The sequence below is a fragment of the Pleurodeles waltl genome, chromosome 4_1 (assembly GCF_031143425.1).
Source record: "Pleurodeles waltl isolate 20211129_DDA chromosome 4_1, aPleWal1.hap1.20221129, whole genome shotgun sequence".
In the NCBI taxonomy this organism is placed as follows: domain Eukaryota; kingdom Metazoa; phylum Chordata; class Amphibia; order Caudata; family Salamandridae; genus Pleurodeles; species Pleurodeles waltl.
This window is the reverse complement of record NC_090442.1, coordinates 27,526,851-27,553,848: the sequence shown is the minus strand read 5'-3', so window position 1 is coordinate 27,553,848 and position 26,998 is coordinate 27,526,851. Positions and strand designations below refer to the sequence as shown.

At 45.4% G+C, this 26,998-nt stretch overlaps 2 protein-coding genes and 1 pseudogene across 2 annotated transcripts in view; 1 reads left to right on the top strand and 2 right to left on the bottom strand.

The window, feature by feature from the left end:
• LOC138287296 (zinc finger protein 271-like) overlaps positions 1 to 10,795 on the bottom strand; it is a 102,954-nt gene extending 92,159 nt beyond the window's left edge. Inside the window, exon 1 of the mRNA XM_069227652.1 lies at positions 10,754 to 10,795. The gene's annotated coding sequence lies outside the window, so the exon portion shown is untranslated. The remainder of the gene's footprint in view (positions 1 to 10,753) is intronic.
• Positions 1 to 26,998, top strand: part of LOC138287298 (zinc finger protein 271-like) — a 160,742-nt pseudogene that overhangs the window by 107,177 nt on the left and 26,567 nt on the right.
• Positions 861 to 10,889, bottom strand: LOC138287297 (oocyte zinc finger protein XlCOF6-like). Its single transcript, XM_069227654.1, has 2 exons — positions 10,754 to 10,889; positions 861 to 3,763 (listed from the first exon to the last, which is right to left on the bottom strand). The coding sequence occupies exon 2, from the start codon at positions 3,084 to 3,086 to the stop codon at positions 1,824 to 1,826; it is 1,263 nt and encodes a 420-aa protein (XP_069083755.1). The 5' UTR covers positions 3,087 to 3,763; positions 10,754 to 10,889; the 3' UTR covers positions 861 to 1,823.

Sequence of the window (26,998 nt, the reverse complement as noted above, 5' to 3'; positions counted from 1 at the left end):
AACATTCTCAATGTGATCTTTGCAGGTGCGTTTTTAACAAAAATCAGACCCTCAATTAAATATAACTTTATAGCTGCTCACCCTTCACCCGTTCATGGTTGTCATAGTATTATGAAAAACTCTTTGTACTGGGCTCCTTCATTCCACAATAATTCCTATAAAGAATTGTGCCATCATGTCCCAAATCTGTCCTTTAACTAGTTAGGATTTGGTTGAATGACTCTCTGTAAATAAGAAACTCATAAAACACATTTATATACAATTAATCTAACCGTGAATAATTTACGTAGTGAGCAGTGAGCCAAGAACCAGCTCAATGTTAAATATCTCTGGGAAGTGCCACTATGATGGGTGCATTGACAGGTGCATGTGATGATTGACATTAGCATTGCTTCTTCCGTGTCAGGGCTTGGGTGGTAAATGCCGTGCACTGCAAGCATTAACCCTGAGAGTTACAGCTCACATTCACCTCCTTTCACGTGTGCTTTTGGAATCTACCAGTGAATCATCAATATTGTATGGAAACGACCAACCCCCACGATCAGCTGTGAACATTCACCAACGTGTAATTGTTATTTCTTCTTGCAGGGACTCAGTCCAAGTGTGTTGGGTTTATGGGTTTTATCACTAATCCATTAGGTTAGCTGAAAATACCCTTGTTAGTCCCAGTATTGTTCATAGTGCTGCTTTTACAGGCAGCATGAAGAGGTGTGTTTGGATGTTTTTCCTTGCAACTGCATAAAAACCAACAATGTTTCTTTAATTTTAGTCAACATTGTGCTAGTCTCCCAGTGTGCTTCCTGATATATCATGCTGTTTTGCTATGTGTACAAAAGTAAACAATCACTGAGAATAGACACTTTTATAATTCTACAGGTATCGATATTTATTTCTTTTCTTTTCTGACTAGCTGGTTCTTCTATCATCTGGTATTTGAATGTCCCACATAATTGACATTTTATCTTTCTCTGTAATTCCTTCATGTCAAAATAACTGCACTTTTTTGCTCCTATGTCCTCAGATGGTTTAATATTATTGGTAATGTTCTTAAGTTCTTTCCGGATTCACTGCACCTCTAGGAATATTTCCATGAGTTGAATTAAGGTGTATGTTCGCTGAGGACTTCACACTTTCAGTGCACTTCTATATTTTCCCACTGTGTGTTCGCTCATGACTTCAGAGAGCTGATAATTGACAAAAGCACTTCTGACATTCATTGCAATTATATAGTTTTTCTTCTGTGTGCATTTGCTGATGCATCCATAGATTTAATAACTGACAAAAGATATTGACAACTTCACTGCACCTGAAAGGCTTTTCCCCAGTGTGTGTCCACTGCTGAATCCTAATGTTAACAAGTCCCTAAAACTATTTTCACATTCATAGCATTTGAATAAAGCTCCTCACACATTCAATGGACTTGAATGGATTTCCACTGTGTGTGTTCCTTGATATATTTGTAGGCCTGGTAAACTAAAGCTCTTAACACATTCAGGGTAATTGAAAGGCTGTTCCCCTGTGAGTGTTCGCTGATGAATCCTTAATGTTGGCACGTTCCTAAACCTACTTACACATTGATTGTAATGGTATTGTTTTCCCTTTGTGTGTTTGCTGAGGTCTTTGTAGTTTTGATAATCAAATGACTCTCTTTCTACATTCATTGCACCTTTACGTTTTTTTCCCCGTTGAGTATTAGTTGATGTCTTTGTAGGCCTGATAAGTGACTAAAGCTCTTCATACAATTCACTGCACTTCGTTTTTCTCCTGTTTGCATTCGCTGATGATTCCTTATTGCTGAAGAGTCACTAAAACTACTGCCGGATTCACAACAATGTTAGGGGTTTTACCCCAGTGTGTGTTCGCTGATGACTTTGTAGGTTCGATAATTGACTAAAGCACTTTGCACACTCACTGCACTTGAATGGTTTTTCCCCTGTGTGTGTTCGCTGATGACTTTGTAATTGTGATGACAGACTAAAGCACTTTACACATTCACTGCACTTGAATGGTTTTTCCCCTGTGTGTGTTCGCTGATGAGTCCTGAGGTTTGAGGAAGAACTAAAACTACTTCCACATTCGGTGCAATGATATGGCTTTTCCCCTGTGTGTGTTCGCTGATGTTCTTGGAGGTGTGATAACCGACTAAAGCTCTTCACACATTCACTGCACTTGAATGGCTTTTCCCCTGTGTGTGTTTTCTGATGAATCCAGAGATTTGAGGAATTACTAAAACTACTTCCACATTCATTGCAATGGTATGGTTTTTCCCCTGTGTGTGTTCGCTGATGACTTTGTAATTGCGATGACAGACTAAAGCACTTTACACATTCACTGCACTTGAATGGTCTTTCCGCAGTGTGTGTTTGCTGATGCTTCCTTAATGTTGTGTAAAGACTAAAATTACTTCCACAGTCACTGCAATGGTATGGTTTTTCCCCTGTGTGTGTACGATGATGTCTTTGGAGGTGTGATGATTGACTAAAGCTCTTCACACATTCACTGCACTTAAATGGTTTTTCCCCTGTGTGTGTTCGCTGATGAATCCCTAATGATGAAGCATAACTAAAAGTGCTGCCACATTCACTGCACTTGAATGGTCTTTCCCCAGTGTGTGTTCGTTGATGCCGTTTTAGGACTGATAATTGACTAAAGCCCTTCACGCATTCACTGCACTTGAATGGTTTTTCCCCGGTGTGTGTTTGTTGATGCTGTTTTAGGAGTGATGATTGACTAAAGCTCTTTACACATTCACTGCACTTGAACAGTTTTTCCCCGGTGTGTGTTCGCTGATGTTTATTTAGGGCTGATAATCGACTAAAGCTCTTCACGCTTTCACTGCACTTGTATGGTTTTTCCCCTCTGCGTGTTTGCTGATGGCTCTGTAATTCTGGTAATTGACTGATGCTCTTCACACATTCACTGGACTTGAATGTTTTTTTTCCTGTGTGAGTTTGCTGATGGTGCTTCAATTGAGATGAGAAACTAAAGCTCTCGCTAAATGTGTATGATTTGTTTTTCTTGGTTAGTGTCTGTGGGTCGGGTATATATTTGTCTACAGCCCAAGTCTGTGCTTCCCGATGAGCCATATGGCTGATAAAGCACTTGCACGTTTGGTTTCTGATTTAACAATAGCATGCAATAGCCATTAAATACTTGCCACACTCATAATATGTATACGGTTTCTTTGCAGGCGATTGTGCCTTTAGATTGGATTGGTTATGCACGCTTGTGGGTAACGATTCATCTTCATTCTATCTGGTGCAAATTGGGACAGTTCGCTGTATTGTAGACAGCAGGACTCCTATTTTCTTACCCTTTAGTTGTCTGGCTCCACTCTGTTGTGCTTTTCTCTGGTTGCTATGGTTTGACCAGAAAGTTTACAATACACCTAGAGCACTGAATTGTTGTCTGTTATCACTTTAGAAAACAAATCACTGCTATAACTACATCACACCGATCCCATGATCAGAGTTGGTGTTGGACACCTGTTTATTCAGGAGGTGGTTTGTTATTGTTGTTGCCTTAATTTTCTAGAAGTCACTTCTTCGTCCCGTGGTGTGAAGGGGGAACAGCTCAGTCTCTTACATCCACTGAATTGCCCACGGCTGCTTCTTCCAGGATCAGTTTATGTGCAGGTTCCTCTGTCGCTTACTGCATTGATGTTTTCCTGAATACCGGAGCTCATTGCTGGTGACTGTTTTTTGCAGATTTGCAGTTTTATCTTCATTATTCATAATAATTTCATGCATTCAAGGCTTGCGTTCTGTTGGATGTAAAGAGATTTAAAATTACTAAATGGAAACATAATGGAATCTGAATACAGAATATTTAACTCATTGTAAATGACATCTCTTCTTTACCTTCTTTGAAACTTAGCAAGGAATGTTTCACATGCTACTGGTACAGTTTTAGGGAGATGCACATTTAAAAAAGAACTGATTGTAGAAAAAGAGAGGGATCAGGATGGGCTGCTGTTATTGCAGTAACTCTTCAGGAAGTATATAACATGGGTAACTCTTCAGGAAGTATATAACAAAGGTAACTCTCCAGGAAGAATATAACAAAACTAGTGCAGTTTATAGGCTACAGGGCTTGTTCTGGGCCTAAAAGATAACTTAAAAAGCAAGTCTTTAGTTCTTCCTAAAGTAGGCGAAGGTCTGTGAGATGCAGCGACCTTTACATTATATGCACAGATAAGGCAAACAAACATTGATTCATATCATTTAATATTCAAATATATCAGTCATTGAGGGGCATATTTATACTCTGTTTGCGCCAGATTTGCGTCATTTTTTTTAACCCAAATCCGTCATAAACTTAACTCAATATTATTCTAGCGCCAAATTTATGGAGGTGGAGTCATTTTCTGGACGTGAAAAACTACCTTATGTTAATGAGATGCAAGGTAGGCGTTCCCGCCCAAAAATGACTTTAAGGCCTGTGCGCCCAGGAGGGGGTGGGCCTTAAAAAATGGCACCCGGCCTGATTTGCACCGTCTTTTAACGCCTGGGTCAGGGCAGGGGTTAAGGGACCTGTGGGATCATTTCCATGGTCTCTGACCATGGAAGCAGTCCACAGGTGCCCTTCCCTGCCCCCAGGGACACCCCCTGCCACCCATGGATGGGGGGACCCTTCCCAGGTAAGTAAAGGTAAGCAGAGGTACGTTTAAAAAAGAAAATAATTAAGTGGCATAGGGGGGCCTAACTTGGGTCCCCCTACATGCCAATGTGCCCAATGGCCATTCCCAGGGGACAGAAGTCCCCTGGGCATGGCCATTGGGCAGGGGGGTATGACTCCTGTCTTTGCTAAGACAGGAGTCATTTCAATGGTGGTTGTGCGTCAAAAAATGGTGCAAGTCAGGTTAGAGGAATTTTTTTACTCTAACCTGACTTGCACCATTTTTTGACGCACAACCCCCATTCTTCCCTACGCCTGCGCTGCCCGGTTAGATGAATTTTATTTTACTCTAACCAGCCCGCAGCGCCAGCTAACGTCAATCCATAAATTTGGCGCCCTCTTGGTGCGTTGGAATGGCGTTAGCCGGCTGTAAATTGTTTGATGCAAACCAGCGCTGCCGCTGGTTTGCGTAAAAAAGTATAAATATGGGCCTTAGTCTTTGTACAGAATCCATCCAAACCAATATTTTACCTCACAAATCCCTGCAACAGATGTGTGCATATTAATCTTGTTTCCCCTTTTCTACCTTTACATCGTATCTGACTGAATGTTGTCTGATTGGGACCTAGATTCTCCCTTGTGACTGAACGGTCATTTGGCAGAGCGGGAGAAGTTGTGTTATCCACAGGTGATACAGCTTTTCTACCTTTCCATATTTTTTTTTGTTCAAGTTTACCTCATTTCCTGTCCTTCAGCTCCCCTACTCCCCTATTTCTGCGCACTCACTATGCAGGGTTCAGCAGAAGTCAGAAAATGGCCTGATAGTCAAGAGGCCATGGTTGTCAGCGTGGGGATTACAAGCTTCATTTCAGAAGCTTGCCTGGGAGGTACAACCAGAGGAGGTGCATGGGTAGGTACTTAAGAGGAACAGAAGAAGTGCACAGGTAGGTGTGTATGAGGTCAAAACAGGGGAGGTGCACAGGAGGTGTTTATGAGGTACAGAGTAGGCATAATGGTAGCTGCTCCTGAGGTACAAACTGAGGAGGTGCACATGTATCTGCTTATGAGCTACTAACAGAGGAGGTCTACATGTACATGCCTACAAGGTACCACAGAGGAGGTGCACCCAGTGACAGGAAATTACTTTTCATGCCAGCAAGTTCATGACCCCTGTTCAACTGCGAGAAAGAGTTCCTCCACCCTCACAGGAGGTCAGGCAGTTGACGTCCACTCCTGACTGAGGTCCCGGAAAACTTCCCCTCGCTGCTGCCCAGGGACACCTCTTATAGATTAAATAATGAAAAAAAACTTCTAAAAAGGCCCTTCCTTCTAATATTCAAAACATGCTGGCTACTGTCGATCAGAGTTGGAAAAAACAAGCGTCGAAAGTTGGCCAAGTTTTCAAGGCTGTCTTTCCCAAGGCCGAAAAACACAAAATATGTGCTTCCTTATCATGCTATCGTGTTCGGTACAAAAAACACAAGCTTAGTTTACCGTGTGGAAAAACACAGCTCATCTGCAATTTCTCAACTGCAATGTCTAACGCCACGATAAAGCCAATAGGCAGCTAAACTGAATAGAAAATTTAATGTCCAACGCCACGATAAAGCCAATAGGCAGCTAAACTGAATACAAAATGTAATGTTCTACTGGTGAACATTAAACAACTAATATGCACAGTGGTGAAACACAAAGTAAGTGGTCAAACATACTTAATTTCACTACAACCAATTAATGGACTTTGCTATTGGTTTCACCTACCCTCCCTTTTTCCAGATGGACCATGGATTCGAAATATATTTGATGTACCACCTTCTGTAAAAACAGTGAATATTTGGAAAGACAACGAATGGTTGTAAACGTTAAGAATGTACAAATAACATCAACATTAGGTGTTGCTTTATCATTGTGTATTCATGCACATGTAATTTGTTTTTATAATGTGTTTGTTGTTGTGTTAATTTTATATGATGTGCATTGTTATTTATTTGATAATAAAAAGAAATCAATAATGAGTACATACGTGACTGAACAGAAAGAAATGGGTTGTATCAATTATGTGGTTGAATAATTTGAGATGATAAATTCATAGTAACGCAATCGAATTAAGCATGATTTGCGGTCAAGTCATTCAGATATTTTTCTCATGCTTTTCACATTACCTGTTTGTGTTAAAACAAAAGAGCAGCCACTTCCAAGTGTGACTAACACTTGCCCGTCGTAGGTGGTTTCCCCTTTGATGCTCGCTTTTTGGGCGCTCACCTACTCTGGCCTTCCTGCCAGGAGGAGGTCACACCTCTTCCCTTGGCAGGTCCTTTGTTCCTCTTCCTGAGAGTCACATCTCCCTAGGAGGGCTGAAGGCTAGCTCGAGGACAGCGATATTTGGGCAACCATAAACAGGTACTGCAAACCTTTGGGCAACAAAGTGGCTACTTTTGAGCAAGAGGTAAATTAAATTCTACTTGAGCAACAAGTCAGTTTCAAAGAACGATTTGTTTGGTAACTTGAAGTACCACATTTAGTGGTATCATCTGGAGGGTAGTACTGCTCAGTTGTTAGAGTTTAACTCCATACTTGCCAATGGGGCTACTAACCCTCCCACAGTTTTTAATGTCAGGACATGTAAAGTCCATAAAACATGTGTCCTTCTTTTTAATGTAATGCATCCTACCTTTAGAAAAAGGAAGATGCTGGGCTTTGCCAATGTTTTAAATGGCAGGCTTGAATTAGGAAGTTAAAGCACTTAATAGTCCCCAGGCTCTCTCCGGAAAGCAAGACAGCATTGGACCTTCCATTTATACCAGAGGAACTCCTCTCGGCTGCACAGGACAGACCCACAAGGAAAGCATCAGGTCCTAAGGGCTACACAGTAGAACTCTACTGGAAATTTGCCCCCAGTTAAGACCTCAGATAATTGAGTTCTTCAACGAGACCCTCAGGCTTGTAAATCTTCCCCAATATACAGATCAACCACAAACAGAATGGCTTCATGCCAGTGAGGGAAATGACTCCACAGCATATTAGCAAGAGCCCATGAGATATCCGAGTCAACAATAGCTCAGCTGGACTTTGAGAAAACATTCGACTCAGGCTAATGGCCATTCCTAAATTCTGCCCTGGAGCGCATTAAGTTTGGCCCCTACTTCCTTGAGTGCATAAATCTGCTATATAATGACCCATGGGCGAGGGTGTGTGTAGCAAGGTGGAAGTATTATGTGGTATGACTAGGTGGAGTCTTACCATGTATTACTAACACAATACCCAGTAGTGGACCTTGGATACACACCAGTAAACCCAAACCCTAGCTCAGTCTTGGGAGAGTGGCAAAGAGCAGTCAGACTACTTGAGGCACACGTGTAAAGCATTTTACAACAACAACGTGGAGAATAAGTAAATTACACAATTCGAAAGAAATCCGATGCCAATTTATAAAAATAAAGTGTATTTTCATATTATATTAGACACCAAAACATTTGCAATAAAATGCAGTTAACTGGGCTTGTGAATTTTTAAACAATAGATAAATCACTGCTGGCAATACTTATAACTGAAGTCAATGTAAGAAAAGAAAAGTACGCAATCGGTTACTTGTGGGGTGAGTTCTGGGGAACACATTAGAAGTTAAGTTCTTTGGGGCCCTAGGGGCAAGTACCCACAGTCAGATCAATTTTACCTGGTCCGCAATGCTGGTGTGCAGAGTGGTGCTGGCTGTTCTAGGGGATGAACAGGGCTTGCGGCTCTAGAAAGGGTACCTGTGTAGCAGCAAATGTAATCCACAGGTACTTTCTTGGCTGGAGGCCTTCTGGAGGGGAATAGAGGCTTGAAACGTAGAGAGCCTCATTATCACTCCCAGGATGCAGGTCACAGAGTTTGCTATTAAGACCAAGACACTGTTGGTGCCAACAACATTAGAAGGTGTAGTGTTTGAGCTGTTGTGAGATCTGACACCCCCTGAACATCAGATAACAAGTAAATGCTGGTTTTGGTGGATCATGCCACCACGTATCTAAAAGAGGTACCTTGGAGGAGCACAACTGTAGTAGGACACTCAAGGGAGGGATTTCTTATGAAAGTGATTTCTGACTGGTAGAATAATATCTACATTTACAGAGCTGTGGGAGCAACTTGTTGTTAACTACCACTTCTCCAAGTTATACCCCTCCCAAATGAGGAAGTGGAATTTTCTCCTGCTACGTCTCTTATTTTTTGTCAGAAATATTGCACAGAAATAAGTAGGGTTCTGTTACTTCGAACTTCTGTTTGGGGACCCAGTGCGAGATCCACTGACCTAAATCAAAGATGTGTGGGATGGAACCTCAGAGACCACTCAGAAGGATGCAGAGGACTAACAGTGAATAACAGTAAAAATTATCATTTCTTCTTAATAAAAGTCTAATAATAAAAAAAACGAAACAAGTTTAAAATACAATTTAAATGACAATTTCAACTACATCACATGATTATATTTATGTAGCACAGCTAAAATGAATTTTTGAAGTGAAGTTAGTGCCTCAACTCCCTGGTTGATAGTGCAGTCATTCATATTTTTGTCCATGACTTATTGATCTCATTGCCTTCTACGCCACCTGTAAGTCGGCTGCTGTAGGCAAAAAAAATAACTTTTACATCTGATTGATAACAAACTGTCAGTGTCTCCTTGCAATGCCTAGTAATGTGATTTATACACAACGGCCACCATGAGATTGTTTCAGCTCCTCTAACGGTTCAATCACACTGGCCAGTAGCATCCGAGTCCTTATGCCAGGCTTTAGGATTGGAAAGGACAAGGAGAGTTCTGCTTCTAAATTTTTGTTACAATTATCTAATGCAGTGCACAGATTCCTCAGAGTGCAGTAAGATGCAATGCGGTGCACAGTTTCCTCATAGTGTAGTAAGATACAGTGCAGTGTGCACAGATTCCTCCTAGTGAAGTAAGATGCAGTGCATGGTACACTGATTCCAAACAGTGCAGTGAGATGCAGTGCAGTGCACATATTCCTCACAATGCAGTAAGATGCAGTGCACAGATCCCTCAGTGCAGTAATATACAGTGCAGTGTACAGATTCCTCACAGTGCAGTAAGATGCAGTGCAGTGCACAGATCCCTCAGTATAGTAAGATGCAGTGCAGTGCACAAATTCCTCAGTGCAGTAAGATGCAGTGCACAGATTCCTTGCAGTGCAGTAGGATGCAGTGCACAGATTACTCACAGTGCAGTAGGATGCAGTGCACAGATCTCTCAGTGCAGTAAGATGCAGCACAGTGCACAGATTCCTCGCAGTGCAGTAAGATGCAGTGCAGTTCACAGATCCCTCATAGTGTAGTAAGATGCAGTGCAGTGTGCACAGATTCCTCACAGTGCAGTAAGATGCAGTGCACAGATTCCTCACAGTGCAGTACGATGCAGTACAGTGCCCATACCCCTCATAGTGCAGTAAGATGCATTGCAGTGTACACAGATTCCTCACAGTGCAGTAAGATGCAGTGCACACAGATTCTTCGCAGTGCAGTAAGATGCAGTGCACAGATTTCTCAAAGTGCATTAAGATGCAGTGCACCACACAGATCCACACCTTAACAAAAATGATCTCCATAAATACCTCCAGGGCAGGAGAGAAAGCCCCCCAGAAGTCCACGTATAGAAAAGCCCAGCCCAGTCTGGCTCCTGGCAGACATTCCTCACAGTGAAGTCAGATGCAGTGCAGTGTGCACAGATTCCTCATAGTGCAGCAAGATGCAGTGAATTGTGTACAGACTCCTCAAAGTGCAGTAAGATGCAGTGCAGTGCACAGATTCCTCACAGTGCAGTAAGATGCAGTACACAGATTCCACATAGTGTAGTACGATGCAGTGCACAGATCCCTCAGTGCAGTAAGATGCAATGCAGTGCACAGATTCCTTGGTGCAGTAAGATGCAGTGCAGTGGCACAGATTCCTCACAGTGCAGTGAGATGCAATGCACAGATCCCCTCTTTAACACAAATGATGATCACAAACACCCCCAGGGCCGGAAGGAAAGCCCCCCAGAGGTCCCCAGATGGAAGAGCCCAGCTCAGCCGGCTCCTGGCAGAGATTTCCTCCAGGATTATTCAGTCTATTTCTACAAACACAGCAGAAGCTGCTGACAATCTCCTACCTGAGCAGGAACCTGTGCAGACATTTCCAGGCTCTCTCCTCCTCCTGGGGGGGGGGGAGGGGGCAGGTGCAGATTTGGGGCCTGAGGGGGGGTCTCTGAGGGTCTGAAGATGAAGATAACTGCACAGACAGACAGGGGGTCCTTCCTCCTCTGCAGCAGGCTGGACACAAAGGGAGAGGCCGGAAGTGATGTCAGCATCCGCTGCTGGTGCTGTCTCTGCTTCCGCTGACCCGGAAGTAGAGCCTTCTGTCCCTGTTAGTGGCCGGCCAGGACCTTGTGCTGGGGGCAAACATTGACGTTTACTAAATATCCTTTTTTCTCTTCTTAAAAAGATCTGTTCAACTCGAGCTGCTTTTCTATCTGATCACAGAACAAGCATCGTCTCTTCATAACTCGGAACCTGAGACCAGAAACTCCCTCTCGTGAAAGGGAGAAAGGTTTCCTCTTCCGGGTCAGCGGCGGCAGAGACAGCACCAGCAGCGGATGTGACATCACTTCCGGCCGCTCCCTCCTGCTCTCGCCTCCAGTGCTGATGGTTCTCCCGGACTCCTGCCTGAGGTGAGTTCTCTTCAGTTTGTTGATCCCTCTGGGTTCGGGGTCTCCCCGCTCCCTCGGCCTGAGAGAGGGACCCTGAAACTGAAAGAGAGGGGTTTTAAACGTGAGCTGAGACGCATTCCTGCCCAGCCCTGCAGGTACCACGCATCAGGAGTTAGACTCACGCATTTTAGTGCAGGTGTGCGCATCACCACACTGAAGTGCATTACTCACACATAATTGGAGCTCCTCTGATATTGTGAGATCACGAGGCGCTGCATTTGTTTGCACACAATGACTCCAGCATGCTCGGTTGTCTGTGCTGCCAGGCATTTTTTACAGAGCCGCTGTGAGTGGGCGCACTCGCATTGCTCTGGTGACACGGAGTTACTTAGTACTTTCCAGCGTAGCCACGAACGTGGCTATCATCTTCCTTAAAGGAAATGGATCATAGAGTAAACCTGTCCCCTTCCCTGATCACGTGAATTTGGCAATGAGTGTCTTCTCCAATAAACAAGCAGCTGCCACCTTTCACTGTGTTTTTCGGGGAGGCACCCCACGCATAGCAGGGATGTCTTATTGCCTTAGTCTAACTCCTGATGCGTGGCACTTGGCAGGGCTGTCTCATAGCGTTAGTCTAACTCCTGATGCGTGGTACTTGGCAGGGCTGACTCATAGCGTTAGTCTAACTCCTGATGCTGTGGAAGGTAAAGATTTATTTTTGTGGTTTTATGTAGCCCTGCCGCGACCCACAAGCATTGGCGCACTTGACATGAGCACAAGTTACTTCACACAAGGTCACATTAATTTTTTAAGCCTTTCACCCTTTTTTGGTCTACCTTTCTCTAAGTTTCAGTTTCTGTCTTTCTGCCCCGTGTTTGTAATTCTCAGTGCAAGTTCACCCATCCCTTTATGCCCCACATATTGATTTTGGTGTGTGTGCCCTGGCCCCTGCCTTTATGCTCTATATCGGCATTAAGTTGTAGTGGGAGCCTGCTCAGGTGTTTATGCATATGTTACTGTGTCTGTGTGTCTCAGTGTCCGTCTGTCAGTCTTACTGTGTCTTTGTGTCTCAGTGGCCATTTGTCCGTGTTTGCATTAAGTTATAGTGGCAGCCTGCTCATGTCTTTATGCTCCTGTAACTGTGTCTGTGTCTTTAAGTGTCCGTCTGTCCGTGTCAGCATTAAGTTGCAGTGGCAGTCTGCTCATCTCTTTATGCCCTGTGTCTGTACATAGAGCTTGTTACTGTGTCTGTGTGTCCGTCTGTCAATGTCTGCATTAAGTTGTAGTTGCAGCCTGCTCATGTCTTTATGCGCCTGTTACTGTGTCTGTGTCTCAGTGTCCGTCTGTCTGCATTAAGTTGCAGTGGCAGCCTGCTCATGTCTTTATGCCCTGTGTCTGTACATAGCCACCTGTTACTGTGTCTCAGTGTCTGTCTGTCCATGTCTGCTTAGGTTGCAGTGGCTGCCAGCTCATCTCTTTATGCCCCGTGCCTGTACTTTGTGCCTGTTACTGTGTCTTTATGTCTCAGTGTCAGTCTGTCCGTGTCAGCATTAAGTTGTAGGTGCAGCCTGCTCATGTCTTTATGCACCTGTTACTTGTCTGTGTGTCTCAGTGTCCGTGCGTCCGTGTTACTCTATCTGTGTGTCTCAGTGTCCGTCTGTCCGTGTTTGCATTAAGTTGCAGTGGCTGCCTGCTCATGTCTTTAAGCACCTGTTACTGTGTCTGTGTGTCTCACTGTCCGTCTGTCCGTAATACTGTGTCTTTGTGTCTCAGTGTCCATCTGTCCGTGTCAGCATTAAGTTGTAGGGGCAGCCTAATTATCTCTTTATGCACCTGTTACTGTGCCTGTGTGTGTCAGTGTCCGTGTCTGCATTAAGTTGCAGTGGCTGCCTGCTCATGCCATTATGCCCTGTGTCTGTACATAAGCGCATGTTACTGTGTCTCAGTGTCCGTCTGTCCCTGTTACTGTGCCTCAGTGTCTGTCTGTCCCTGTTACTGTGTCTCAGTGTCCGTCTGTCCGTGTTACTGTGTCTCAGTGTCCGTCTGTCCAGGTCTTTTCACACCCTTGTCTCTGGCCTGGATGTGCACAGCACTACTGCCTCTAGGCCTCTCACAGCCTTCAGAAGCTCCCATTCACACTTCACTTATGCTCCCCTCCCCCAGTGCAGTATTACCTGCCAGACACTTCACCCCCTGCAGCAGAGGAAAGCAGGGGTGCTCTGAGGAGATGTGAGGGGACTTCACAGGGCTGGGCGTCCCCTCCTTACTAAAACTGGGAAACAACCGATGGGAGGAGAGAGGGTTGGAGTGAGAGAGAGCAAAAAATGCCACACTTTAAGCACATGCAGCGTATACATCCCAGCCCATGTAAAGATAACAAAAACTGATTAATTTATCATATAAAAATGGGAGAACATCGTTTTTAGTGAATAGATTCCACTTGTTATGAAACCACTGATTACTTTCTTCTTGAATTATGTCTGATAGCAAATTTACCTGCTCTAGCAGCATGATTGTTTTACAAGTTTTTATTAAATAGTCTTTTGATGACAAATTGACCAGGAGTGCACTGAAAGTTGTCGTAGTTGGACTCTTGCTCTAGGCAAGACTGCTGGTTTAGGAATTACAGTACTTTTGTTTGTAGACGACTAGGCAAATCCTGCAAAAAGTTGCAACTGTCAGGCCAACCCTCTTGGCTCACGAGCAGTACCTCACCCAAAACACAATCAGTAGAAAATGATTTGTGGTAGCCTTTACGCATGGACTCAAGAGTGCGACATCGCAGGACTTTCGTGGTTAAACTGAGATTACCCTTTCCTCGCAAGAGCAACAAGTCTCATTCACACACAGACAATGAAAGAGATGCGGTATAGTTTTCAGTACGTTTTATCAAAAATACTGCAATCTACTGTATAATGCATGGGCTGCAATGATTAGGATAATTAACAGTGCAAGATACAAAATTGTGAAAACAAGAGTCATGAGTACAAAGACCCCCACCATCTTGCAATAACATAAGGCGCAAAATACTTGTGAAATGTACCCTAACACCCTAGCATGATAAACCTGATCTCTAACAGAAAGAGGGCTAGGTGTGATAAACCTAATCTGCCAGTACTATGTATGTGGAAAGAGCCCCACAATCTTCGTTACCTTGGAATGAGGTCTCTTGATCAAACTCTGTGGGGACTCAAAGGCTGGGTCTGTGCAAAAGCGACATGTGGCATAAATAGCATTGATGACATCTGGTAGGAACCCCTCTGATTACCCTATCTGCAAGAGATGTATATAAACAGATCTTGTGTTCCCAAACAACAGATAAGACAGTATGCTTGGGACGGCAATTATAAAACAATCCCCTCAAAAAGTACAGTATGTCGCAAGATGGGAAAGTGCAGACTGTGGAACCTACTATGTCAGTTTGACAATGGCACTTTTTCCGAATGGCATTGATAATTACTTTTTTCAATAATTGCAAACTTGCAGCTTGTACTTCAACAAAGCTATATTTTCCTTGTGTTCATGCATTCTCAGGTTGTCCTGACTACAGCTGGGGTTTGCAGTGTGTCCCATCAATAAGAATAGACCATTTCTGTATTGCTTTATGCTCGTCTGGTTTCATCAGTTGCAATCCCTAAAAACAGATTCAGATTGAGGCACATTCCTAGACCACTACTGCACACACAAGTTGGTCATTTCTGTAATGTATGCCATTGCTATGTTCTATGTGAGATAAAGTGTCACTCAGAGTGTCAACACAAGGCAATGAAACATCACACATAAGGACACAGAGAACTAGGAAATTTCACACACAAGGACACAGAGAACTAGGAAATGTCACACATAAGGCAAGCTGGAAATGTGGCTGCTAAACCTGCCCCGCCCTGCTAATAATGCGGTCAGTGAACTAAAGGTCAGTCATGTGTACCCTTTCTGCAGGCTAGTTTATTGTTATACATGAAGCCAAATTTTAGTCTAGTAAACAAGAGATTTTTTTGTACATCACAGATCCTAAAATCATGTATTTGATATGTGATAATGAACAAAGAGTATGCTTTGTGAAATAAAGTGTCTGCTTAGGATCACGAAATTTGGTCAAGCAGGGAAGCCGGGATTGATCCCAGATTTTCAGTTTTCTGACTGTGTAGTTCAGCCACTAGATGTGGATGTCTTTCAGACATTATCCTGGTCTTTAACAACAAGTATAATGTGACTGCAGCAATAAATCTGATCAGATGCAATACGGTAGTCTAAAGGGCATGATATCGGGATGGGCTTTAGTGGAAAATATGTAGACTTCTAGAAGTGAAACTTAATCTTTCCTTGACCTTAGCCATAGTCCAATAAAGAAACTATACCAGTGAATTCTCACAAGGGGGTCGGGACCACAAGGCCCGGGTAACATGCGGCAGGAGCCACTGTCATTCTCTTTGCGCCACTGGGCGCTTAAAGCTGACTGCATCCTCCAGCTGGACGGGACACAAGGGGGCCAGCACCACAAGGCCCAGGTAACTTGCGGCAGGAGCCACCATCATTCTAAAAGCTGACTATATTATCCCGCTGGGCGGACCGTGCCCAGGCAAAGCACTGGCCTGGGGCAGGCCCATCCCGTGCCTGTCCGCTCCAGAAAGAGGCTGGGCAGGGCCACCCGCCTTGGTTCCTTCTTCTACCATCATTGATTATCGACTAGCTACCCTTATGAGATAACCATAGCTGCTACTTTTGGCCAAAACGTAATTGACTATTGACTCTTGAAGGGTAACACTACGTAAATTACCCAATATTTTTATGAGTTTTACAACCTTGCCCTTTGATAATCCCCAGGAGCGTTGGATCTGTAAAACACTACTTATGTTGTTGTAGTCCTGAACGGCTACAATCTAGTTGGCTTTCTTGATCGGTCGATTTTATAAAGGCCACACCCTCCAAAATAACCCTCAAACTACACGACCCAAATGAGAATGGCCTTGTCCAGTACCTTGGTGAGGAACGGTACCAGAAAGTTTGGTCGGTAGTTCTGGAGCACACTGGGGTCTTCTGAGAGCTAGTTGAAATGGATTCTGATCTCTGCGTGTTTCCATGATTCTGGGAAAGTGGCCATGGTTAGCAAGGCATTCACTGATCTTGTTTGTTCCGTGGTTGAAGATCATGTGGGGCAGGGGTCGGTGGGTGCTCCTGAATGGATGGAGCTCACAAGTGTAGTCATGTACAATATACTTAGTAGTTGTAATGCGTTGAGCGGTGGTCGGCGGTGGTGTAGCTGTGATGCTGGGGGGGTCGCACGGTTGGGGATTGACATTTCTTTAGATGGTCTCTATCTTGTTGAGGAAGTGGTCTGAGAGAGCTTTGCAGAGTTCTTGTGATGGGGGATGGAGTTCTGAGTGGCTGCCAGGCAGGCAAACTCTCGGACGATGGTGAAGAGCTCCTTGGTTTGGTTGGTGCTGGTTTCAATTCGGCGAGCTAGGGCTTCTTTTCCTGCTGCTTTGATGTGGCGTTGGTAGCTGTTGAGGGCCAATTTGAAGGTGGCTCGACCAGCGTGTTGGTGCGCCACTTCCTAACCAGTTGCTTACACCTGATTTTTGAATTGCTGACCTCCCAGGTGTAATAGCTGGGATGTTTAATGAACAATTTCAACTAACCTTTGATCCAAAATGCAGGAACCACTGATTTGTTTCAAATAGTAGTTTTGCACTAAAAAATTATGCTAATGGCCCACTCTGGGTCCGTTTGGATAAAAAAAAACTGAAATGTCCATTTTTGTCTATTTGGGGTAGTTTGCGCTTAGGGCTCCATAACTTTTTTCTACATAAAGTACCCACTGCAAATTTGTGCCCTCTTTTTCCTAACATCATGGGGATTGTAAAGCTACCCAGGGTTTGTGGATTCCCCTGGCAGTGACCGAGAAAATAGGCAAAATATATATATTTTTTTAATATATATTTTTTTTAAAGTGCGCTGTATAGAAGTGTCTGTTTTTTCCCTAAAAGTGGCATCATCAAATATTTGCTGTACTAAGGTCACCATCTTACATTAGCCTGATTACGAGCTAGTTAATATTGATTGAGGTCAGTTATTGATGAGCCACAAAGACCTGCTTGCAGGACATACTACAAGTCAGAAGCTGATGGAAGGACAAATGCACCTGCTGGTGTACCTAGGATATAAAGTGAGTGGTAGAAATGGGGTTACTGGTTGGTTAGGGTAGGCACCTCAGCCAGGCAGGGACTACCACTCTAGTCAGAACAAGGGAGTTAGACACTCAAGATAACCCCTGCTCACCCCCTTGGTAGCTTGGCACGAGCAGTCAGGCTTATCCCTGAGGTGATGTGTAAAGCGTTTGCACAACACTCGGGACATAATAAATACACCACAAAGGAGACATAACAACAAGTTATTTAAAAATAAACTTTATTGTAAAAAAAAATTAGACTCAACAAGACATTTATCAGTAATACCCTGCAATTCGAGCAGTTATCAGAACATTACACAGGTTACTAGTACTCTGTGAAAGCAAGCATTAGTCAGGTAAACATAATGCCTCCAATCGAGGCTTTCTACCATTGGTTCACTCACTCACATTCCAGGCGGAACAGGTGCAATAATAGCAGATGTACACTTAGAACAGATAGTGCATCCTTAAATACCTTAGTCGTGAATGCAGAACTTTCGTCTAACTGAAAAGTGGGAACTGCTTCCTTTACTACTAAGCACTGCACGTTTTTTATGACTGCCCAAGCAATGGCACTCTTTTATGGCTACACCCAGAGGGATCTACCCAACAATCAACCGCAACCAATATATAGTCATTCTTATTAACTGCTGGTAACTGGTCAATATGGTTAAGGAAAAACACTAAAAGCTTATTAGATGTCATGATTGAACAAGGTGCTGGTCTTACAACAGTAGAATCTTTTATTTGTTGGCAAATGTTACAATTCTGCATGTTTCTTTCTGCATTCTTAAGTCAACATAGCCACAAGTATTTTTGTATTGCTACTGCGGCATTGAAACTGTTACCATTGATGCCAGCATGTGTAGAAGTTAACCACTTTTGAGCTTCTCTGAGTAAATCTAACCTATCTTTTTCATGAGATGTATGTTTTTCCCCCACCTCTGGCATAGATATAATGGGCTCAATTTTTTTGGTAAAGGTATATGCACACCTAGCAGGGAAACCATCGGAGGGGGGTTCCCTTTTAATGTTGGCTCTATTACCATCATGTATATTGCATTGCTCAGCAGCGACATTGAATGTTTGCATCACTGTCTTTATAGTTTATTCTGCTGCACAATTTCCCTTATTGTGAGTCCCTGTCGGAAGCTGACCTGGTGTGTGGTGGGTACCGAAGGTACTTGCACTTTATACCAGGTCCAGGTGTCCCCTATTAGTGTAGTGTAGACAGTGTCTAGAAGCCAGGCTCTCTAGAGGTAGCTGTGGATGAGCAGCCAAGGCTTATCTAGGAGACATGCAAAGCTCATGCAATACCACTGTAGTCACACAGCACTCACAAACATGAAACACTCAGTGTTACAAAAATAAAGGTACTTTATTTTAGTGACACAAGTACTAAAAAGCACTAGAGAGGCAATACTCCAATAGGAGGTAAGTAACACACTAGATATGTACACTAGTAACCAGACATAGGCATAAACAGCAATAGAAAACAGTGCAATAGTAATAGACAATAGTCACCCTAGGGTGAGTCCAAACCATATACTAAAAAAATGAAATGCGAATGCAGGACCCCCACCTAGGTAAGTGGAGTGTGTAGACAGGAGCTGGGGGAACCCTAAGGTAAATATCACAGTGCCCTGCAACGACCAGGAAGAAAGGAGTGAGATACTGGATTTTCCCCCAAACCACCCAAAAGGATGGAAAAGAAGATAATGCAACACCCCGATAAGACTGCAAGAAACCAGTGGTGGATTCCTGAGGAGGAAGAACTGTGGAAGAAGGAGACCAAGTCCAGGAGTCGCAGAAGTGCCCGGTGGTGGCAGGAGCCACTACCCACCTGTGGTTGCAGGAGCTGGTCGATGGTAGGCCGAAGATGTTCAGCAATACAGCCCTGGAGCCGGAGAAGAGTTCCTGGAGGATTCAGTCAACGTCCCACACAAGATGAATGATTGCAGTCAGTCAGTGGCGTGTAAAGGCAACCAACAAGCCTTGGCAAAGACAGAAGTCGTGGTAAAACAAAAGTGGAGCTGCCAGGAACCAGAAAGGTCCAGGAGGGCTCAGCCCACAGGGGGAGTCTTCGGGGGACCCTCAGCAATGCAGAGAGTCAACAGAAGAGAAGACAGCCCCCGCAGGAGACCCACTGGAAGCGGACCCAGGAGTTGCAGAGGAGCCCACACAGCACAACTGGAGAAGGGTCCCACGCCACAGGAGAAGCACGCAAAGGGCTGTGCGCCACAGGACGGAGTGCTGGGGCTACACGTAGCCTGAGATCCCCTGGAGGAGATGCCAACAAGCCATGGTAGCTTCAAGAGACATGTTGCATGGGGGTACTATCCTACTTGGGAAGGCAAGGGCTTAACTCTACCAAAGTTGGACAGCTGGCAGAGAGGACCAAAAGGACTACATCAGATCACCAACCGTGATGCAGGATCCACGCAGCTCGGGATAGAGGGGATCCACGTAGCCGGTAGTCCTTGCAATTGGTGCCTGCTGATGAAGGGAAGTGACTCCTTCACTCAAAGGGAGATTCCTTCTTCCTTCTCATGCAGACTGAAGACTTGCCGTCCTCTGAGGATGCACACCTGGGGAAATGTTGGAGAAGCTAGAAGTATACAATGTTTCAAGCAGAGTCTTGGTCGTGAATGCAGATTGTCGGTTCCTGGAGGGTTCAGTCACAGTTCCAGTGGCTAGAAGGCGAAGTAGAGGTTGCTGAGGAGTCCTGCTGGAATATTGCAAGCCGAATCTGAGGACCCACCCCAGAGGAAGACCCTAAATAGCCATAAATAGCCCTGAAAAGGGGATTGGTCACCTAGCCAGGTGACCACCTATCAGGAGGGGGTTCTGACATCACCTGTCTGACTTGGCCTCTCAGATGCTTCCAAAGACCTCTGCCCATCTTGGATTCAAGATGGCAGAATCAAGGGATCCTCTTTAGGAGCTCTGGGCACCACCCCTGGGGTTGTGATGATTAGGGGAGTGACCACTCCCCTTTCCCTTGTCCAGGATCACGCCAGAGCAAGGACTGGGAGTCCCTGAACCAGTGTAGACTGGTTTATGCAAGGAGGGCACCAAATGTCACTTTCAAAGCATACCAGTGGCTTGGGGAGGCTACCCCTCCCAAGCCATGTAGCACCTGTTTCCGAAGGGATAGGGTGTTACCCCCCTCTCCCAAAGGAAACCCTTTGTTCTGCCTTCCTGGGCTTGAGCTGTTCAAGCAGCAGGAGGGCAGAAACCCATCTGAGGGGTGGCAGCAGCTTGGGCTGCCGGAAAACCCCAAAAGACTGGTAGGAGCAATGCTGGGGGTCCTCTAAGGAGCCCCCAGAGTACATGGAATCATACTTCCAATACTGGCAACAGTATTGGGGTACGATTCCAACATGTTTGATACCAAACATGCCTTGGTTCGGAGTTACTATTATGTAGCTGGACATAGATAGTAACCTGGCAGAGGTGCCCTCACACACAGATACCTGCACCCTGTCGTCTGGGCTAGGAGGGCCTACCATAAGGGTGACTTACAGTGACCTGGTGCAATGACCTGTAGGGAAAAGGTGCACATGCCTTTTCATGCAGGCTGCAATGGCAGGCCTGCAGTTACATTTTACATGGGCTCCCCATGGGTTGCACCTGTATGCCAAATGTGGGGTGTATGTGGTTCAAGTAACGAAGTTTAAAGGCAGAGAGCATAATTAATGGGGTCCTGGTTAGCAGGATCCCAGTGAACACAGTGAAACACACTACCACAGGCAGAAATTGGGGGTAACCATGCCAAGAACGAGGGTACTTTCCTACAGTCCAGATGTAGAAATACTAAGGGACATATTTAAGAGCCCCTAGCGCCATTCCAACACCACATTAGCGTCATTTTTTTACGCTAATGTGGTGTTAGAAGGCTAAAAAACGCGGTGCCATATTTACAAAGTGGTGCAATGCATGCATCGTACCACTTTGTAACTCTTTGTGTTACATTACGCCTGCGCCAGGCATAATGTATACAAAGGGGGCGTTCCCCTGTTAGGGATCTAAGAGATTTCCTTGTGCCATTTTTGTTAGCACTTTTAATGCCTTCTCAGAGCTGGCGTTAAAAGAAGGCTCCATTGGTTACAATGGGCCTCTGGGTGCTTTGCAGGATTAGCTTCAGAATTGTTTACGCTAACCTTGCAAAGCGCCGGACTAGCATAAAACATTATGACGCTAGTCCCCTAACTACCGCCATGGTGCTTTAGGAGGGCACTAAGGGGTGTAAGAAAAGTGGCGCTGAGTGCAGGCTTCACCAACCCCAAAATTCTGAGGAAGGAAATCAGGCAGATTGCAACCCACACACCTACCACCTCTTCCTCAGAGATGGTGTGTATTGGGCAACAATACGCCCAGTGAGACTCACAAGATTATTTATATGTGAGTTCCAGAGACCTCTACCCGCATGAGTGACCACACAGAAGTGGATGTTGGCTCTATCTCAGGTGGCCACCAGGTGGAGTCCCATGGTGTAGTGCTCTTACCGAAGATCAGTTTCAATCTTATCAGTATTTAGTTTGAGACAGTTGGGTTTCATCTGCTGGGAAATTTCAGTCATGCCGGAATTTAACTTGATCCGAATACTGGCCGTCTTGACCATGAGAGTCAGAATGAGTTACATGTGGTCTGTGTAGGAGAGGACATTGATGTTGTGAGGGCGGATGATAGAGGGATCCTTGCGAACTCCCAAAATGAGGTCACATGCATCTAAAGTGTACAGTGTCAGGCTGACTGACTTGGTTCTTCCAGTCAGGAAAGAGTACACCCATTGGAGTGTGTCTCCTTGAATTCTGATCTTGCTTCAGTGTTGAATGAGGATGGGGTGGGAGACTGTCTCAAACTCTGCAAAGAGGATCAGGAGGATGAGGACACCATGGCGGTCATTCTGACCGCGGCGGTCGGCAGTCGCCGCCCGCCAAGCGGTTCCCGCCGAAAGACCGCACCGCGGTCAAAAGACCATGGCGGTCATTCCGGCTTTCACGCTGGGCCGGCGGGCGACCGCCTGAAGACCGCCGGCCGGCCCAGCGGGACAGCCCCTTCAACAATCAAGCCGGCTCGGAATGGAGCCGGTGGAGTTGAAGGGGTGCGACGGGTGCAGTGGCACCCGTCGCGATTTTCACTGTCTGCTAAGCAGACAGTGAAAATCTTTGTGGGGCCCTGTTAGGGGGCCCCTGCACTGCCCATGCCAGTGACATGGGCAGTGCAGGGGCCCCCAGGGGCCCCACGGCACCCGTTCCCGCCATCCTGGGTCTGGCGGTGGACACCGCCAGAAACAGGCTGGGGGGAAGGGGGTCGGAATCCCCATGGCGGTGCCGCAAGCAGCGCCGCCATGGCGGGTTCCCTGGGCCAGCGGGAAACCGGCGGGAAACCGCCGCCTCCCCTTTTCCGACCGCGGCTTTACCGCCGCGGTCAGAATGGCCCAGGAAGCACCGCCAGCCTGTTGGCGGTGCTTCCGCCGCACTCCGCCATGGCGGTCATGGACCGCCAAGGTCAGAATGACCCCCCATGTCTCTTCTGTCCAGAGTCATGTAGATGTCATCCATGGCGGCGATGTAGGCAGTTTCCATGCTGTGGTTTGGTCTGAAACGAGGCTGAGTGATGTTGAGAAGCTGGTGGTCATTGACGTATTCGATGAGGTATCTGTCAAATCATGGTCCTAGTGCCTGCAAGGTAACTGTGCTTGGGACTGCTTGTTCAATGGCAACGTATAGCAATAATTGGTGCTCGTGGGTTTCCTAGAGCTTTTGGCCCCTGTGCCAATGCACCTGCTGCACCATTCACATAATGGCCCTAGTGCCTGCAAGGTAACATGAGGAAATCGTTTATATTCAGTAATGTATGTTTTCCGGAAAAGGCACAGTTGCAGCCGGAATACATAATTATTTTGTAGGTGAACAAACACAAAAACTATCATAAAAAATGATGCCTTTAAACTTGTCCAACTCTCCAAAACGAGTTTCCACAGATGTTATAAATAAAACATATGCTTTACACATCAAAGTGGAAACCTAGCATTGTTAAATTGTGTTACAATGTGGTTTTCTTTTTTCTGTGAAAAGATCTTATCCTGTGCTTGACAGTGAATGGGCCATAATCTGTGTAAATTGCCCAAGATCACCGTATTTGAGGCTGACGCTCAGACTGAAATGCAGTATTGTACTCTGTTCCTTAAAAGGCAGTTTCGCAAATTAAATGGACTCAAAGAATAAAAATTTTGCAAAAAAAATGTGCCAATGTTTTGTGCAGATGAAGAACAAGATAACTTTTGACACGGCTATGTATAAAATAAAATTAAAAAAGGGCACAAGCAGGCGCCATGGAGAAAGGCTGTTTTATATAAAGGTTGTCACTTTGAAGTCAGCAGAAAGCAAAAAAAATAAGCAGGATTCCACAAAAAAGCAGCTTGACATTTGATCTCGATCTTTGAATGCCCAGCAAACGTGACAGATAAAACCACGATTTAAAGACCTGTTGACAGAAAACAAGTTTATGGAACTGTTCAGTGAACACAGGTTTCTCATCGGTGGGTCAAGCGGAACCTGGTCAACCTAACGCAAATAAAGCCAGCAAATAGGAAGCAAGAAAATGTGAGTTACAAACTACAAAGGCAATGGCAAGTGACCGGAGAATGCATCCCCAGGTCAACTTTCTGAAAATCCCCAAGATGTCATTGGCATACCGCACAGCTGCACGCTGTATGGTAGGCCTCGACCATGCATCCTTCAAGTCATCCTGTGAGAATAGTGGAATGCGTAGTGCAGTGTGTGTAAGTCCAGGAGTTCATGCGTACTGGGCTGTGAGTAACTGGGACATATTAGTCCCTGTTACAGGACAAGAAGTCTTTACATACTGGGCATAAGGAGTTTGGTACTATTAGTCTAATAACCTGCCTAACGGGGGCTGAAACCATGAAAGGCAAAGGGCCTCACTCCGACTAAAGTACTAGCTACCCCATTTACATTGACCTAGTGACAACCTGTACATGGCAGCGACAGAAATGAAATGCACACTCACAATAGCGCACAGAACAACATACAGCTACAGCTGAATGACCATTCCCCGTGGGCGCAGATCAAAGAGCCCAAATCTGAAATAGACAGAACATTGTTTTGAATGTAAGATGGCTGAGTCGACGCACATGCACAACATCCAGATACAGGACTCTAATCCTTGCATACTCACATAGTATGTACCCACTAGTACACAATTGTGTATTATCCAGCTATAAATGTTGACTGCTAGCAAGCCTCACAAATCACTAGGTGACAGAGGTGGACAGTCATGTCAATTATCAGAGTATAACACAACTCATCTGCTGTGCAGTCTGTTCTAAACCTGTATTACGTCTACCAACAAGGAGTATGGCAATCAAGTCACTGAGTAGTATGTACAATAAAGATGTGCTGAGCAGCATCTGTCAGTGTCATTGCAGGGAATCATGTAGAGCCACTGTCATGTATCGCATTATGAGCTAACCTAGCACCCATGCCAAGCTGAACCCTGTGTCTCAACCCAGCCACTGCCACCATGGAGAGGGTACCAAACACTGCCAGTCCCCCTCAGGAAGGAGGCCCTAGTGAGGACAACATGCCTGGATGTCTGGACAACGACCAACAATCTGGTCCATCTGGGACACCTGGTCAGTCAGCGACTCCACCCTGCCCACATCAACACCACCCACCCCTGGTGCTACCACATCACAAGAAACCAGTCACCCGCCAACCTGTGTTCCAAGGCAAGTTCAATCAATAGTGTGCCTCACAGTACAGGGCCCTGAGATGAATCCTACCATCCCTGACAATGAAGGGCCTGTTACCACTGGGAGTGGGCACACTGTGCCAGGGGCATAGGCAGTGGAATGGAGGCCTTGCCAGGGGAATCACAAGCATCAGACACCCCTCGCACTGTAGTTGAGGAACCCCCGCAAACGTGGATATCCATCCAGACATCCAGCTGAAGCAGATTCCAAGACCCAACCCACTGTCAAGAAGTGAACTTCGCCTGAAATGTCACCCTTGTGTGCCACCCTTGTGTGCCACTGATATACCCTCATAGATTTTTCTAAATGGCATCATCCCAAAGTCCAAAAAGTGCAGCACTCACCATTCCAAGTGGGACAATTTTGAGAGTTAGACAAGTTCTCATGGCCCAAATGTAAAACCAAAACCCAAAATAATCAAACATCTTCTTGCTTGCCGTGGGATAAGATGTTTTAATGTGGGGGGAGGGAGCTGAAAGACTGTTACCCCCTTCAGTTGTGGTGGGGGCGTTACCATGCTCATACTCGTTGAAAGCCACCACCCCACTATTTTTATTTTTTTATTCACTGGCATCTAGAAGACGTTCTGTCCCACGGGAAGTGGATCGGGGGTGTTTACCCCCTCTACACACCAGTGGGCAGAACAACTTTGCCCACCCTTTTGTTTTGAAAACAAATCTTTCCTGGTCTCTGGTGGGCTTTCTGCCCCCCTTGGGGGCAGATGAGCCTTACATAAATAGGCTGATCTGCCCCCAGGGGGGGGGGGGGGCAGTAATGGGCAACAGTAATGTGCCTCCATGGGGAGCAACCCTTGCCCAAGGGACTGCCCCCCCAACAAAACACATACACATACACACACACACACCAGTCCCTGGCGCCCAAGTGGTTTCTGCCCCCCTGGGGGCAGATCGGCCTAATAGAAATAGGCTGCTCTGCCGCCAAGGGGGGCAGAAATGGCTAAAAGTAAATTTGTTCCTGTGAGAAAGTAGCCTCTTTCTAGCCTTGTTACCCCCACATTTGGCCTGTTTGTGAGTGTATGTCAGGGTGTTTTCACTGTCTCACTGGGATCCTGCTAGCCAGGGCCCAGTGCTCATAGTAAAAACCCTATGTTTTCAGTATGTTTGTTATGTGTCACTGGGACCCTGCTAGTCAGGACCCCAGTGCTCATAAGTTTGTGGCCTATATGTATGTGTTCCCTGTGTAGTGCCTAACTGTCTCACTGAGGCTCTGCTAATCAGAACCTCAGTGGTTATGCTCTCTCATTACTTTCAAATTGTCACTAACAGGCTAGTGACCAATTTTACCAATTTACATTGGCTTACTGGAACACCCTTATAATTCCCTAGTATATGGTACTGAGGTACCCAGGGTATTGGGGTTCCAGGAGATCCCTATGGGCTGCAGCATTTCTTTTGCCACCCATAGGGAGCTCTGACAATTCTTACACAGGCCTGCCACTGCAGCCTGAGTGAAATAACGTCCACGTTATTTCACAGCCATTTTACACTGCACTTAAGTAACTTATAAGTCACCTATATGTCTAACCTTTACCTGGTAAAGGTTAGGTGCAAAGTTACTTAGTGTGAGGGCACCCTGGCACTAGCCAAGGTGCCCCCACATTGTTCAGAGCCAATTCCCTGAACTTTGTGAGTGCGGGGACACCATTACACGCGTGCACTACATATAGGTCACTACCTATATGTAGCTTCACAATGGTAACCCCGAATATGGCCATGTAACATGTCTATGATCATGG

What these genes read in the sequence shown, in the direction of transcription:
- LOC138287297 (XM_069227654.1), bottom strand. Translation starts at nt 3,086, where the DNA reads ATGGCTCATCGGGAAGCACAGACTTGGGCTGTAGACAAATATATACCC.